At 42.0% G+C, this 14,335-nt stretch overlaps 1 protein-coding gene across 5 annotated transcripts in view; it reads left to right on the top strand.

Moving 5' to 3' along the window:
• The first annotated feature begins 1,270 nt into the window (after positions 1–1,270).
• Positions 1,271–14,335, top strand: part of PTPRN2 (protein tyrosine phosphatase receptor type N2) — a 617,090-nt gene continuing 604,025 nt past the window's right edge. For 4 of the 5 annotated variants that reach the window (XM_048951018.1, XM_048951020.1, XM_048951022.1 and 1 more), the window contains exon 1: positions 1,271–1,543. In XM_048951018.1, coding sequence (XP_048806975.1) covers positions 1,423–1,543 — 121 coding nt within the window. In that variant the 5' untranslated portion in view covers positions 1,271–1,422. The remainder of the gene's footprint in view (positions 1,544–14,335) is intronic. The other variant, XM_048951017.1, reaches the window with a different exon arrangement.

Below are 14,335 nucleotides of genomic sequence, written 5' to 3'. Positions count from 1 at the left end.
GGGCTATTAGAAAGAAGGGGACAGACTTGTTAGCAGTCTGTTGTGACAGGACAAGGAGAAATGTTTTCAAACTAAAAGAGGGGAGATTCAGTTTGGATATAAGGAAGAAGTTATTTACTAATAAGGGCAGTGAAACACTGGCACAGGTTGCCAAGAGAGATGGTGGATGCTCCATCCCTGGAGACCTTCAAGGTCAGGGTGGACAGGGCTCTGAGCACCTGATGGAACTGTAGATGTCCTTAAGACAGGGAAATTGGCTAGCTGACCTTTAAGGGTCCCTTCTAACTCAAACAATTCTATGACTCTATGAATTAAGTATATAGAGAGGGTGACTGAAAGGCCTGGGACCTTGCCATCATTCACAGCATCATGAAGATGGTTGTCCTGGTCAGACACACAGCTTCTCCTCCCAGATGGCACAGCCCCTGTGCTATTTCAGCTTGGTGACTGCAACTGCTACATTAAAGCCTTGATATACGAGAATCCGCAAGAGAAGAGGCAGCCAGTGGGTTTGTGTTGAGCCTTATTTACCTGGCCTTCAGGCTGCTGGGTCCCGCTCCTGCAGAGTGAGGTGGGAACAGGAGGTAGAGGATGCGCAGGTCTCTCAGGTGGCCATGGGTTTGACCAGCTGAAGGTTAATAAAATGCTTCATCACAATGATTATTTTTCCACGGAAAAAAATGAAGCTAAATAAATGACTACCTGAAGGAACGGTATGGAGCTGTCAGGGGAGGGGTAGCTGGGGGTGAGGGAAAGGCTGTGCCCCAGAGCGGTGGGCATGGAATGGGCTGCCCAAGGCAGCGGGCACAGCCCCAAAGCTGGAGCTCACAGAGCATTGGGGCACCGCTCCGACACAGGGACACAGGACTGGGTTTGGGTGCTGCTGTGTGGAGCCGGGGTTGGACTTGATGATCCCTGTGGGTCCCTTCCGATTCGGGCTATTCCCTGATTCAGTTTCACTACAGAGGAGGCCGCACGGAGAATCCACCCCTCCAATGCATTTACAAGGACAAAACTTTGACACGGGCTACACTGCTCCCTGAAGGTGTTTGAAGCAAACGCATTTAATAACCCCCTCCCAGTTCTCAGCCATCTTAAGAGGCTCCGAGCGGGCAAAACCGCCCGCCGCCCCGTTCCCCTTCAGGGCAGCCCCCGAGCCCGGCCCGCACCGCGGCGCCCCCGGGCGGGGAGCGCAGAAGCGGGAGTCGAGCGGGAAGCGCTGCCTCCGCCGGGCGGAGCGGGTCGGGCCGGGGCGGGGCCGGCTCGGGGGCGGGCGGGCGGCGCCGGTCGCTGTCCTGGGTGTTGAATCCTCTGCGGCTGCCGCTCACCGGAGCCGGGGAGGCAAAGGGAGAGCGGGAGGCATGGAGTGAGGGCCGGCGGCGGCGGGCGGGGAGCGGAACGGCCGCCTGCGATGGGCCAGGCATGATGGGGGCGCTCAGCTCCGTCCTCGCGCTGCTGCTGCCGCCGCTGCTGCAGGTCCTCGCCGCCGCCCCGCGCGGACAGCCGCTCTCTTCCGCCGGAGCCGCCGCCGAGGCGCGGATCGGTGAGTGGGGCGTGGGGCGGGCGGGGAGCGGGGCCGCGCCGTCCCCTGGTTTCCCGCGCCGCTGCCCGGCGGTATCATCCCGCCCTGGAGGCGGCCCGGCAGGCCCCCGGCGGCCGCGCCCGCACGGCGCTTCGCCGCTCGCTGGGGTGCCGCGTCCTGCCTGCCGCCCCTCCCGCCCGGCCCTGGCTCTCGCGCCGCTCCCGCCAGAGCCGCCCCGCAGCCGACCCCGAGCCGCAACGCGGTGGGAGCTGCACCGAGGCGCTGCGAGGAGGCGGGCTGACCGAGGCACCTCGCCCCGACAACTCGCCCTGAGGCTTCTGAAGTCAAGGAGCCGCAGTGGGCGCAGGGTCACCGCGAAACGCTTCCACTCTCGTCCCAGATTAGTGGTTTCAGCCCTCGTGTTTGGAAACCACAGGAGATTCCCTAGGCCACAGCCCACAGGTGCAGCCCAGCACCTGCAGCTCGTTCCCCGGAGATGGGGACCACCTGGCTGAGGCTGGGGGAGGTGCCCGAAAATCCCCATCAGCAGCTTTCTCTTGTGGAGACCATCACAGTTTGAGCCCTTCCTCTTTTAGAGGATACCTTCTGGGATAAACACCCCGTGAGAACCTCCCCACTGACACACGGGGGCCCTAAAACAAGCTCAGTGCCATTAGGGTCAGCGTTGTTCTCCTGTGCAGCCCTCTCAGTGCACAGAGCTACCACAGCTGCACTCCAGAGCTGTCTCCAATGGCACGCAGGCAGCCCTCACTTCACTTTGCAGTATCTTTCAGAAACTCACCTTACACCAAGAAGGTTGTAACTTGTTTTTGTCCCAGTTAAACAGCTACCTAGGGCCGTTGTGGAGATCACAGAGTGAAAGCTATGCTGTCTCTAAGAAATCCTTTTTTTTTTTTTTTTTTTTAAGACGAAAAATAAAATGACTTTCAGTAACGAAGCCACTTAAAAAGTGTCCTTGCATATGCTCTGCTTATTAGGGAGAAATTAAAATCGGTTGACCTTTTTTATTTTAATGAGTCTTTGGTCAAGTGGCAGTGATAATGTGCAGTTGCTGGATCTCATGAGGTAGTGATGCAAGGTTTAGAGGAGACACATTTTGGGATGGATCTATCCCTCCCTTCTCTCTCCTGGTTGCTATAGATATAGACTGTTTCTCCCAATCTTCCAGGGTAAAAGCTTGCACAGATACTGAAAGTAAAAGCTGCAATTTGTGTGTTTGCTAAGAATGCCATGGGTTATGCACTATGCTTTCAGACAAGCTAGAGTTTGATTCTCTCTCCTTAAACATAAACTGCAAATCGATCTGGGTCATGAAATATTTTTCAATGTGTTGTAGCTACAAAACAATGTTTGTGTGTTTGTCATTTCCCTGTAGCTTCCCTGAGCTTCTGCCTCAGGGCTGTCCTTATGTGGCAGGGAATGGGGCAGAGCAGGCTTCATGTGCATGGGGAGCTGGTGGTCCAGGAGGTTCTGAGACACTGCAGTAACACTGAAACAAATGGAACCATTCTGCTTCTGCTGTCAGAGAAATAACTGACACCCCAGAGATCTGTTTTGAAAGAAGGAGAGGGGTTTATTGTGCTTGACAAGATGCAGAAGAACATCTGTGTTGTTGAAACTGAAACAGGTTTAGCTGCTCCTTCTTTCGTAATTCCTTGATTTTTTAAATTTTTTTTTTTTACTGACAAGTATGACAAACCTCGAGATCGAAATATCTATTACAATAGATTTCATGCAGTTTTAGACTATGGTTTGTTAGGCAGAAGTAGAAGATGGAAATGCAATACTACGAGGTGTCTGAGTCTGAGGATTATTTGTGCTTATAGGTGGAAGATACCCATTTAGCTTCTTCTTGTGCACAGCCCCATTTTCTTTAACTGAAGATTAAACACAGATGCATTATACTGCCTCTATAATACGTGCTGGGAAATGCCTTAAAAGCCATGCAATTATATAAATGGTTTTTTATTAATTTGTTTCTATTAAGTGTTTCAGAAGGTTATTCTGAAAGCTGTTTCAGAGGTAGAACATTATGATGTTTTTAGGATGTTTTCATCCAATTTCATTCTTTTTGCCTTTTTTCCCCTCAACTTTTGTCTCTGCTTCCCATTCTATTAGGCATCCTGAAACGGTGACCTGTTTTGTCATGTACTTAACAAACTTCTTTAAGAAATTGGAAATTTTAAAGTTACAGTTCAATAAAATAATGGACCTTTGGATTTGTTCTTCTGTCTGTGTAGTTTATGGGGCTTTGTAGGATATTTCTGTGGGAAGGTGTTTTTATGAGATGGCATTATCAATGAGCACATACTGTCTTCTGCTTCTAAGAAAAAAGCAGTCTGAGTACATTAGTGTTCATAGAATCACCAAGGTTGGAAAAGACCTCCAAGATCATCCAATTCATTGATCTTTGATGAAATGGTGGGGCTGGGCATTTAATGTTCCAAATTAATCTTGATTTATTTATAGGACACAGTCTGCTTGAGAATATGGAATTTTTAAAAGTGTTTTACGAAGTAATCACCAGTAAACAATACATCCTGATATACAGGATAGAGGAGTTGGACTCAATGATCCTTGTGGGTCCTTTCCAGCTCAGGGTATCCTGTGATTCTGTGTTTGCTGAATTCATCAGATTTTGGTTATTCTGCTCTTGTAATGGTGGTGGTTCAGATTTTTTTTCCAATAAGTAATTTTCTTATTAGCAAACAATCATGCCGAGGAAGCAGTTAAACTTGAAATGTCTTCCGAAAGACATTAAGCACTTACTTCAGTAAAAATCCTGTCTCCACCAATTAAAAAATTTCCTGCAGATGTTCAGCCTTCTAAATAGATGCTTCCATTTTATTTCAGTATTTGGTTTTCTTATTAGATATGTTGTGTGAGATAGAGAACAAAATTGAGCATTGCTTATCACGTTATTTTATTAGTCCTAAAATAACAATATTTTAGAGCGGAAGTTGTTCTGATATGGCATTGGTGAAGAGAATCAGAGTGAGCATGCTGCACTGCCTTCACATTGACCTCTAATGTGTAAAACGATGCTTATCACCTTCAGTGTCTACAGTAGAACTTGGCAATTTAAATAGATGTTTTGTGCTGCTCATAATCTTGTGGGTTTTTTTTTTTCCTTTTAGTCTGCATTTTCTTCTTATAACACGCAGTGGAAATTTCTGGAAGCAGTTCCATGCGCTAAGAAGTTCCTTCAGAGTTGTACTATAATCATCAAATGCAAAATTTCTGCAAGTTGAATGCTTGTGGGTTTAATTTTTAATTGACTAAAAGTTGGCCAAATATCAGCTTATAAACATGCAAATTCTTCTGAACACATAGCTGTGTGTGTTTTACATTTCATTGGCGTTTAAATGGGACTGACTGCACTCGAGGACTTTTAAGTAGCATTGCATGTACTCTGCAGGACTTTCACAAAGTATAGTGCATGTGTTTGACAGCTGAAAAAAACTAATTTTGGCATGGGTTAAGGATTTCATGGGATTAAAGCGGAACAGAAGCGCGAGATTAGAGGAGCACGGATTTCATTTACTGTAGGAGGAAACAATTTCTTCAGTGTGAATTCTTAAATTAGAAGAGAATGAAATGAGTAGCAGGGCAGATGAAAAGAATACAAAACCTTTGGCTTTTCAGCCAGTGCTTCAAATACAATGCAAAGGATGTTATGAAAGAGACCTTTAGGAACAGCACAAAAGTGCATTTCAGTTTTGTTCTTGTAGGGTGGATGTTACCATAACAAAATTTATGTGGCTACTGCTCTCAGCCATTGCTGTCAGCTGCCCTGGAGAGCCATGACTGAGCCTGGGCTGAAATGCTGCTTCCTGCAGTAACTCTGAGCTGAGCTGAAGCTCACTGAAGTCAATGTCAACCTCCCCATTGACTTCAGCAGCATTCAGATCAGAATTCTGGTTGAGGCTTGCAGCAGACTGGCTGAGAAAGCAGAGGAATTGCAGTGTTGCCATCTGTTCAGTAGATAACAGTTGTCTGACTTTCCAGTTACGTTCATTTGGAACTCCTCTTAGGCACTGAGATATTTTGATATCACATTGATTAATATAATTATTAGAGATTCTCTGTGATTTATGATATAATGGCAGCAAACTCATCAACACAATCATGCAAATAAGACAGTGCTGTGTACTCATAATGGGAAGAATGCAATGTAGGAAGACATATGCTTCCTTTTGTCAAAGGTATTAGCTTGTTTTCTAGAACATCATTCTTGAAATGTTTCTAAGTAAGCAGTTATGTCAGAAAGCAATAATTATGTATCACTTGATATCAAGGCATGTGTGTCTGTTAGTTCCATGGAAGTAAATGTCACAACATGCACTCACGGTTTTGGCATCCTGTCATGGCTGTTCTACACAGTCCTCCTCAATTTGAAATAGATTATCTATATCTTCTTCTATTATCTCCTAACTTGGCTTTGTTGACAGGTTCAAATGCATGAGAAGTGAATTATTTTTTTGTTGGTAAGAGGAAATCATTGTGGGGTATTCTGAAGATTGTTCATAGAGTGGGATTCTCAGGGAGAACCTTTATTAAGTTAACTGGCTGAGAGAAAACCAAAATCAAAAAACCTTTGGACAAGGTTTTTTGTTTTACACCTGAGCATACCTCAACATTTTCTGTATTGTATGGTGAAATAAAAGAGAATATTTCTGTTTATTTATTTTTGTATGAAGAAATCGAGGCTAGTCCCAAAGACTCCACCATATTCCACCAACATCATCATGTCATCAGCCAGATGGAAGGGAAGCAGAGGTCCCGTGCACTGGTCAGAATTACATTGGCTAGAAAGAGAGTTTAGGAATAGAAGATCACATTTAGGTGATTACCATTGGATGTATATATCCACATCCATATGAATTCCTTCCTGTAGAAGCCCAGAAGCAGTAAATATTCCAGCTTTCTCAAAACAATAGGTATTTTGGGCTTATTCCACTTATAATATAGCATAAAATTTAGATAAATCTCTGAAGTTATTCTTACAAGATCAGTATATGTATAAGTAATGTAAAATGGTTGCAAGAGGAGGTCATGAGTGGATGTTAGTCTGTTGTGTGTAATCTATAAATATCTGATGGTTGGGTGAGGTTACTCATTCTCGTAGAAGACAGTCAAATGCAGCAGCAAAACAGAGTTGCTCAATGGACATGATGGGGGCGTGAGAAAATGAGGCAAGGTGACAGGAAGAAAAAAGTAGAAATATCAATTCATTCATTTAGATCAATGAATAGCCACAGAGCAGTCAGGGAATGCGTGCAGACTATGAGAAAGTGATTTGGGGATAGAACAAAAGGACGTATGTCTCCAAATTTGAAGGCTGGGATTCATCTAAGTAAGTGTAATTATTGGAGCTAATCACTCTAGGCACCTTTTAACCTAGTTTTAAATTTCAGTTCATCCTACCCGAATGTACAGACCTATCATAGATCGGGTAAAGATCTCCCAGAATGCAGCTATTTCCTGCCACGTAGTATTCTGCTGTGTAAGTTTGCCAGGCTAGGGTGACCACCTGGCTGTAAACATCTGTATGGTCACCATTGTGTCGTAGCAATTCAAATATTAGATGCTCAGGTTAAACCTGAGGAAACGTAAGTGCATTTGGAGGATGATTTACCTGTTTGTCTTGCTACATGAAGGAGAAATAATGAAGTAGGTTGAGCTAAAGGTGGTCTGGTGTTCACCTACTATCTTAATTCAGAATCACAGGCATGGCTTTGAAACATCTTCCCAGCCAGCTGCTTAGGAAGGTCCTGTGATAGGCAGGCAGGTTAGGGGCTGAAACAATGGACGTAGCTGAAGGATATCAATAGTCCCAGAAAATAAATTTACTCGAAGCAGTCACCTTTGATAACTGCAGAAAGAAAGGGGCAGACTGGGGTGAGCAAGTGAAGGGAAAAAAAGCAGGTAAATAAGCAGGTAAGGTGCTGGATAAATGGTAGGGGAGTCTGGTGTTGGGATTGCTGAAGGAAGGGACCCTGAGAGAGTTCCTTGCTTTGGACAGCCAGGAGAAAGTATGCAGGGCATGGAGGTTAATGTGTCTGTGGGATTAGTGTTTTCTTGTGCGAGTTTTAGGGGCTTTACTTTGAGGGAGGTGAGAGGGCTCTATTTTTATCTCAATTTCATGGTGTCAATACACCACAGCCTCCCCAGTGACCCATTCAGAACAGCTGTGCTCATCAAAAACTTTGGGAGCTTTTCTCTAAAAAGATTAGTGAGGCTTAGTGTTACAGAGTATTTCTTTTGACAAGGAATTTTTAAGTAAAGTAGCTTAGGAAAGAACTACATCCTTGTGTTTTTTCTGTAGTTTCTTTCAGTGAAACATACTTGACAAATGCTACACAGCTTGCTGATGTACAGTCTCTCTTATTGCGTGCGTATTGTACTTCAAACTAATAGCTTGATAAGAAAAGCTATCTTAATGTGTAAAAATCAGTAACTAGAAGTTATATGGAAATATATATGGAAGTACAGCTGGTTGTAGTGGGTGTAAGGTCTTTTCTTTCAAACCTGTCTTAACAGCATGCAGTGATGGTTACATAAGCTTGAAATCATAGCCAACGAGCACAAGGTAAAACAGAAAGATGTAAGGCCTCCCAAAATGTGATGTACTTCTAGATGCCCTCATAGAAAACAGTGCAAGTGAGGCTGAAAACACATTACATAATGAACATGCGAACTTCAACAAAAGACAGAAACATTCAGATTCATGCAAAAAAAAGCATTTTAACCTTCCTCCCCATTCATCTTTGATCTCTCATGCTTTAACCCCAATAAAATCTAAAAATTAACTTCCAAAAATCAATCTTGGATGCTGAAAAACTGATAGATGCTTTGGAATTTTGGCACATGAAAGTATTCGGCTCTCACTATTCTGTAGCAGATAATTATCTGTCTGTCTCTTGCTGTCCTACAAGGACTAAAGTTGTTCCTCCTTATTAATATTCTGCTCTGCAGCAGAAGGGCTATATTTTCCATAAAACTTTCTTAGCTGCTTAATGCAATTCAGTTGAACTCCGTGCAGTTGGTTCTGCCAATTTGTTACTTTACTTGGAAGGTAAAGGTCTCATCCTTAGGGCAGCAAAGAATTCTGTTTCAAGAAACTGTGTTTTTTCAGTTATTTTTCATCTATTTTCCAGCTGCAGCTTTGCAGAACAGAATATTTGGCAGTAAATCAGTTTATGGTATTCCTGTCAGGAATTGCTTGATCTTGCTTTTGCACAGGGCTTTGCTTCTGCAGGAACAGAAAAGGATACAGATCCCAGTCTTGCTCACAAGTGGTATCAGTGCTGGTACTAGAACCAGTATCCCTGAAACAGCCACAGGGAGTTGGCCTGGAGGTTGAATCACTTTGTGCTGATACTGCCACTGACTTCTCCACAGCATGACATTTGGACTTGTATCCTCACAAAAGACAGTCTCTTATTAACCTCTGACAGCAAGTATTTCTAAGTTAGACTTAAGGTTCTATTTACTCTACAGATCTGAATTAAAGATGTGGCATCAAATATTATAAACAATCAAAGGAGATAAAACAGAGATAAAACACCATCAAAGAATGTGGATGTTAATTCTATTTTTAAAGAATATATGCCTTGTGGTGTATTTCTCTTCCAGAATGATTTGTTATAATTTTAATTCAGATTTTGGAATATTTTATATACTTCCAGCTTTATTTGATATCTGGTATGAGAGATGTTAGGCTACCAAACTTCAAATATCTATTACTCCTTTTCTAGATTTTAGCACAGCTCCCAATCTGGAGTTATGTGATACCTTCCTTACACTGGGAAATTATCATACCCGGCTTTGTTACTTGTCCTCATGTCCTCTTAGCTAAGGAATGTTTCTTATTTCTGTGATATCTCTGTATGGAATACAGCATCTCCTTCTCCATCTTGTTGGAGAAGACTGCAGTCACCAGTGAGTATCCTACTTCTTACTGTGTCCTGAAAAAGGACATAAAGGAGGAAAGAGGGGAAGATGGGAATTATGGATCTCACACATTTATGGAAATAGCCAAATATTAGTAACGACAAGATACCAAAGCAAACATCAAGCATTTATGTATTTGAACACATCTTGGAATTAGTGACCCAGCTGACAGAGATAAATCCCCAAAATTCTTTAGTACAAAACTTTCCTTTTAGGTTTTTGATTTGGTGTGATGTATTTAAAGGAAATGCCTGGTTTGATTTCTTTTTTTTACCATGAATATGTTGGGTCAGATTCTGAAATTTTGTCTTTCTGTATCGACTGAAATTGCAAAGATTTTAACATCCTCTTGCTAGCACTACCTATCTGGAGGTTTATTTTTGTTAACTAGGTCAGCCCATAGTTACCATTTACCAACATGCTTATATGCAGGGAACGATTTCCAAGGAAAAATTACAGCAGTGAAGGTTGTTTCTTCAAAATAAATGCAACAATAATAAAAACAAGTTTTGAAGAGAAAACAGAGATAAGTGATCTGTGCTACCTGCCAATTTCCATCTTCAGAGCGATGGAAAAATAAACAAAAAAGGTCTTCTTAGGGAGCACTCACACTCATAGGCAGGATAAAATGTTTAATGCTGCAATCATTTCAAAAGCAGAATTGGAAGGCTGTTTTAGTACTGAGCATGTTTGGTTTTATGCTACCCAGCAAGACAAAGATCGGCACTCGAGGACTTTTTTTTTTCCCCTGTCCATTTGCTTTTGTTTCTCTGAGTAACACCTGCTTTAAAGAGTTGATAATCTGAAAGTAAATAACTGAGAAGGGAGGAGGAAATGGGCACAGCACACGGGCTTGAGAATAAACAGCTGTTGAATGGCTGACATTTTAGAAAGCAAAGCACACAGCTTTAACAAAGGATATGATCCCGCTTGAATGAAAGATCTGATCACACTTGGTTGTTAATTTTTCCTAATTAAATAATTACTTAAGACAAATTTAGAACAACATTATCTTCTGGTTGTGGGACTACTTTTGTAGTGCAGCAGAGATGGAGAAGCCCTGAAATGGCTGGCTGTCCAGAGGCAGGCTGGCTGTGCAGGTTGTTTCAGGAGCACAGTTGTGCTGCCTTCTCTGAACTTGCAGTTTAGGGAAGTTTATGTTGTGCAGTCCTAGTTGTAAATACAGGCAGAGAAACCAAATTACTGTTAATGTAATCATACGTGTAAACAGGGAGTGGACCTCACCTAAGCCTCTTAGGTGTGGAGCTGCCAGAATCTGAATCTGGTGTATGTATGTTTGGCTACCTGATACTCCTTTAACAGGGTGGCCTTCTTTTCATTATCTTTCTTTTTAGCTACCCTATATTAGAGCCATACCAGCTTGCCTTCAGATGAAAGTTCATCACTACACAAGAGGATTCTGCTTCCAACAGAGTATAACCTTCACCCCTCCACAAAGAGCTTCACCTGCTCCTCTGAAGCTGTTTTGTGTCTGGTATAAAAGAGGACAGAGGTCAGTTTTAGCTTCAGTGCCTTCTGATCTTGCTGGTTTTAGTCCAGAGTTCCTGGATTTAAGGTCATTTAATGTATAGGATGTTTGAATAGAGCTTGCCTACAGCTGATCTTATAGAACATGATTAGCTCTATTTAAGACAGAAGATTAGCAAACACATTTTTGAACTTTTTCTTTCTGATCAATTTTCCATTGTCTCTTTAACAGTTTGGATTTACTTAGGAGCTCCCATGTTTTCTTGTGACTTGACAAAGATACTCCACTTAACTCTGATCAATTGAGAGATTTCTTCTTACCAAAGGATGGGGTGTTGGTGGTGTGTTGGTGGTGTATCATCTGGCCTCTCTGAGCCTGCAGAATGGGGATTGTGGGTTATTTTATTAAGGATTGTCACCCTCTGGAAAACACAAAGTCTGTAGTTTGCCAGTCACGCCTAAGTCACTCCTTAACATTAAACAGTGTTTGTGTGTAAATTGATACAAAGCACGTTCTGCCTGATGCAGAGCTTGGGAAAAGAACTATTACAGAAAGAGGTGCAGAAAAATGTTATGTAACGTTTCTATACCTGTAATTCTACTTTAACTTCAGTCAGATCAACATAATAATCAAATGCTTCATGCAATCTTTTGGGTTTTTTTTTTTCGGTCACCTTTCATCCTGCAAAACCAGCCCCGACTTGAGGTGAAGAATCTCCCTATTGTGGTTTTTGTGGAGTGAAGGCTCATTCAAAACTGGGATTTTTCCACCTTCCAGTCCCTCCAGCTCCTAGCAGCTGTGCTAACAGAGCTCTGTTTGACCAGCTTCACCATTGCCACATAACCTTTGGAAAGTCCTTCCTAGTTTGCAAAAATAAACCATGTACATATTTAGCAAATAGGAATCTTCCTGAGTACACATTAAATACATAACTTTCTTTTAATATTCAGAAATTAATTATGCAAATGTGTATCAGTGAAAACAATGAACATTCACAGAGACCAGTAATAAAGAGCAAGAAAGTGTTAGGAATGAACAGCCTTTAAATGTGGCAAGCTATAAGTTAGCATAGAGTAATAATCTCTGTCCTGCTGGAGTCTGCACACATCTTTTTCCCACTCCTCAAAAGTAAACAATCACTAAACTGGCAGCTGTATTGCAAAGAGGTTAATTTCATTATGTACTTTCCAACACTTGTTCATTCCACCATATTTTACGTGATATTTATTCATAACCTATTTTTAGTCCCATTTCATTTGTGAATAATGCATCAGGTGTTATGATGATAGTTTTTTGTTCACATCATAAGTCTCTAGAGAACTGTTTCTGAAATAGTTTGTTACCTAAAAACTGTGATTAAGTCTCTCTGATTGCCTGTGCAAATTCCTAAGCATATGCTTAACTATAGGTAAGTGCTGCTGTCACTTAGGAAATGGGACTGCTCACCCCTCTTGCTTTCACCATAGATCAGAGCAGTTTCCACTGTACCTTGGATTATTACAGAATTATGTCTTTTTTTCCTTTGGTAATTGAGAACTTTAATAACATCAACGTTTAACACACTAGTAGAATTTGCCATAAAAAACTTCATAATTCTGCCACCTGTGTACCTTTTTTAGGGTTACTTAAAGAATTGGTGGTATTTTCAAATGAGGTAATTAGAGCAGGGTTTTAAAATTGAAGATAAGAATTCTTCAGATTACTTTGAATCTGCTATTTGGAATGCCTTCCACAGTAACAATACTTCTTAAATTGACATAGCACACCACCTCACCATGAGTTAGAAGCTTTGATTTTCATTCTCCTCTGATGAGTAGGTACCTGGTGACATCTGGGGAGGGCTGTAAAAACCTTCATTTGAGAAGATGCAAATTAACTGAGCATTTCTCTGAAAGAGGATTGCTGCCAAAAGCTTACTGACTGATGCTTTACCACTGCATGAAAAATGGAATGGGTCGTTTCTCCTTTTCCAAAGGTGATCCCCAGAATGCATGCTGCCAGCTCTGCTTCCAAATAATGACTTTGACTGTGGACCTTAAAGATTAGTGAGAGGACGCCAGGTGTCATGTAGTTACAGAGCAAATAAATATAAAATCCTATGATAATCTCCAGATGAATGAATTTTGTATTCGCTCTGCAGTTTCTCAGTTCATATATTATCTATGTGTAGTTATTCTCCATATGCGAGAAGTTGGAAATAGCTTTTTGTTCTGCACCTCATCTCAGGAGGTGCAAAATTAAATCTGCAAGTATATCTTTGCAAATGTAAGCATTTTTTTATGAAGATGATGTGTTGCTATACAATTAAAAATTATTAGGAGTTTTACTTTTGAGGCAATTGACAATTCTATCCACTGAAGAGAGATCACTTTGTGGATATGGGGAAGAAAAGTAGGACAGACCACAGCAAGTGAGAATTCATTATGGAAATAGCTAAAAACTTCAGTCACCTTTTCCACTGCATTCTTACCTGTGCTGAATATAAACTTGATTGAGGAGTTTCCCTGTGCTTATTAGCTGGCGATTGGATGTAAAGTGCTTGTTAGGAGGATGATCCTCTAACAACAGCAAAGTGATACTGTTTAGATTGGATAAAAAGCGCCAGTGTCCTTATCGACTGAATCTTTTCCAGATTTCACAGTAAGAATTTTGTCAATGTTGAATATGGTATTTGTGGAATGAATTACCAAAAAATAGTGAAGTGGTGCAAAGAGTATAAGGACCATTTCAGATAACTCGTTTTTAAAAATCACATCTACAATAAAATTTCAACATTCCATTATCTGAGGCTTCAGGATGCTCTTAGACTGAACGTTTCTGTGCCTGCACTGAAGGACACATCTCTGTTGGTGGATCAGCTCTGCAGGCTGGATGAGGCCTGGTGGCTCTGAGACTGTCGGACAGTGGTGGCTGCAGGTGGGGCACACTGGTGTAAGCATCAGGGTGTATTGCCCCATTCTTACCTCTCTCCTTTTGTGATCTCCTAATGATCATTATCAGAGACCAGTCTGGCTTTCATCTGACATGCACTTTGTACAATTTGCTCCTGAGAAACTTCAGACTGCACTGAACTCAGTAAGCATGAATATCGCCCTGCATCATGCCTGTGTTCCCATATGGACCGATGGGCTTGAGGGACTCAGTCCTGGGGATATTTTAACTTGGGTCATAACAATCCTGAAGCAGACAAACATTCTAGATGCAGGTATACACAGACTCTTGTCAAAGCAAAAGCATTTGGTCACAGAAAGTACGAATCAAAAATGATGTTGATATTTGCTCATTTGATCTTGAAACTCTGATGATGTTTTATAAGAAATAGAAGCAAATTGATTTTTTATTAGGAA

Source organism: Lagopus muta, chromosome 7 (assembly GCF_023343835.1).
Source record: "Lagopus muta isolate bLagMut1 chromosome 7, bLagMut1 primary, whole genome shotgun sequence".
Lineage (NCBI taxonomy): Eukaryota > Metazoa > Chordata > Aves > Galliformes > Phasianidae > Lagopus > Lagopus muta.
Note: the sequence above shows the minus strand (reverse complement) of the source record. Positions and strands in the feature narration are given on the sequence as shown.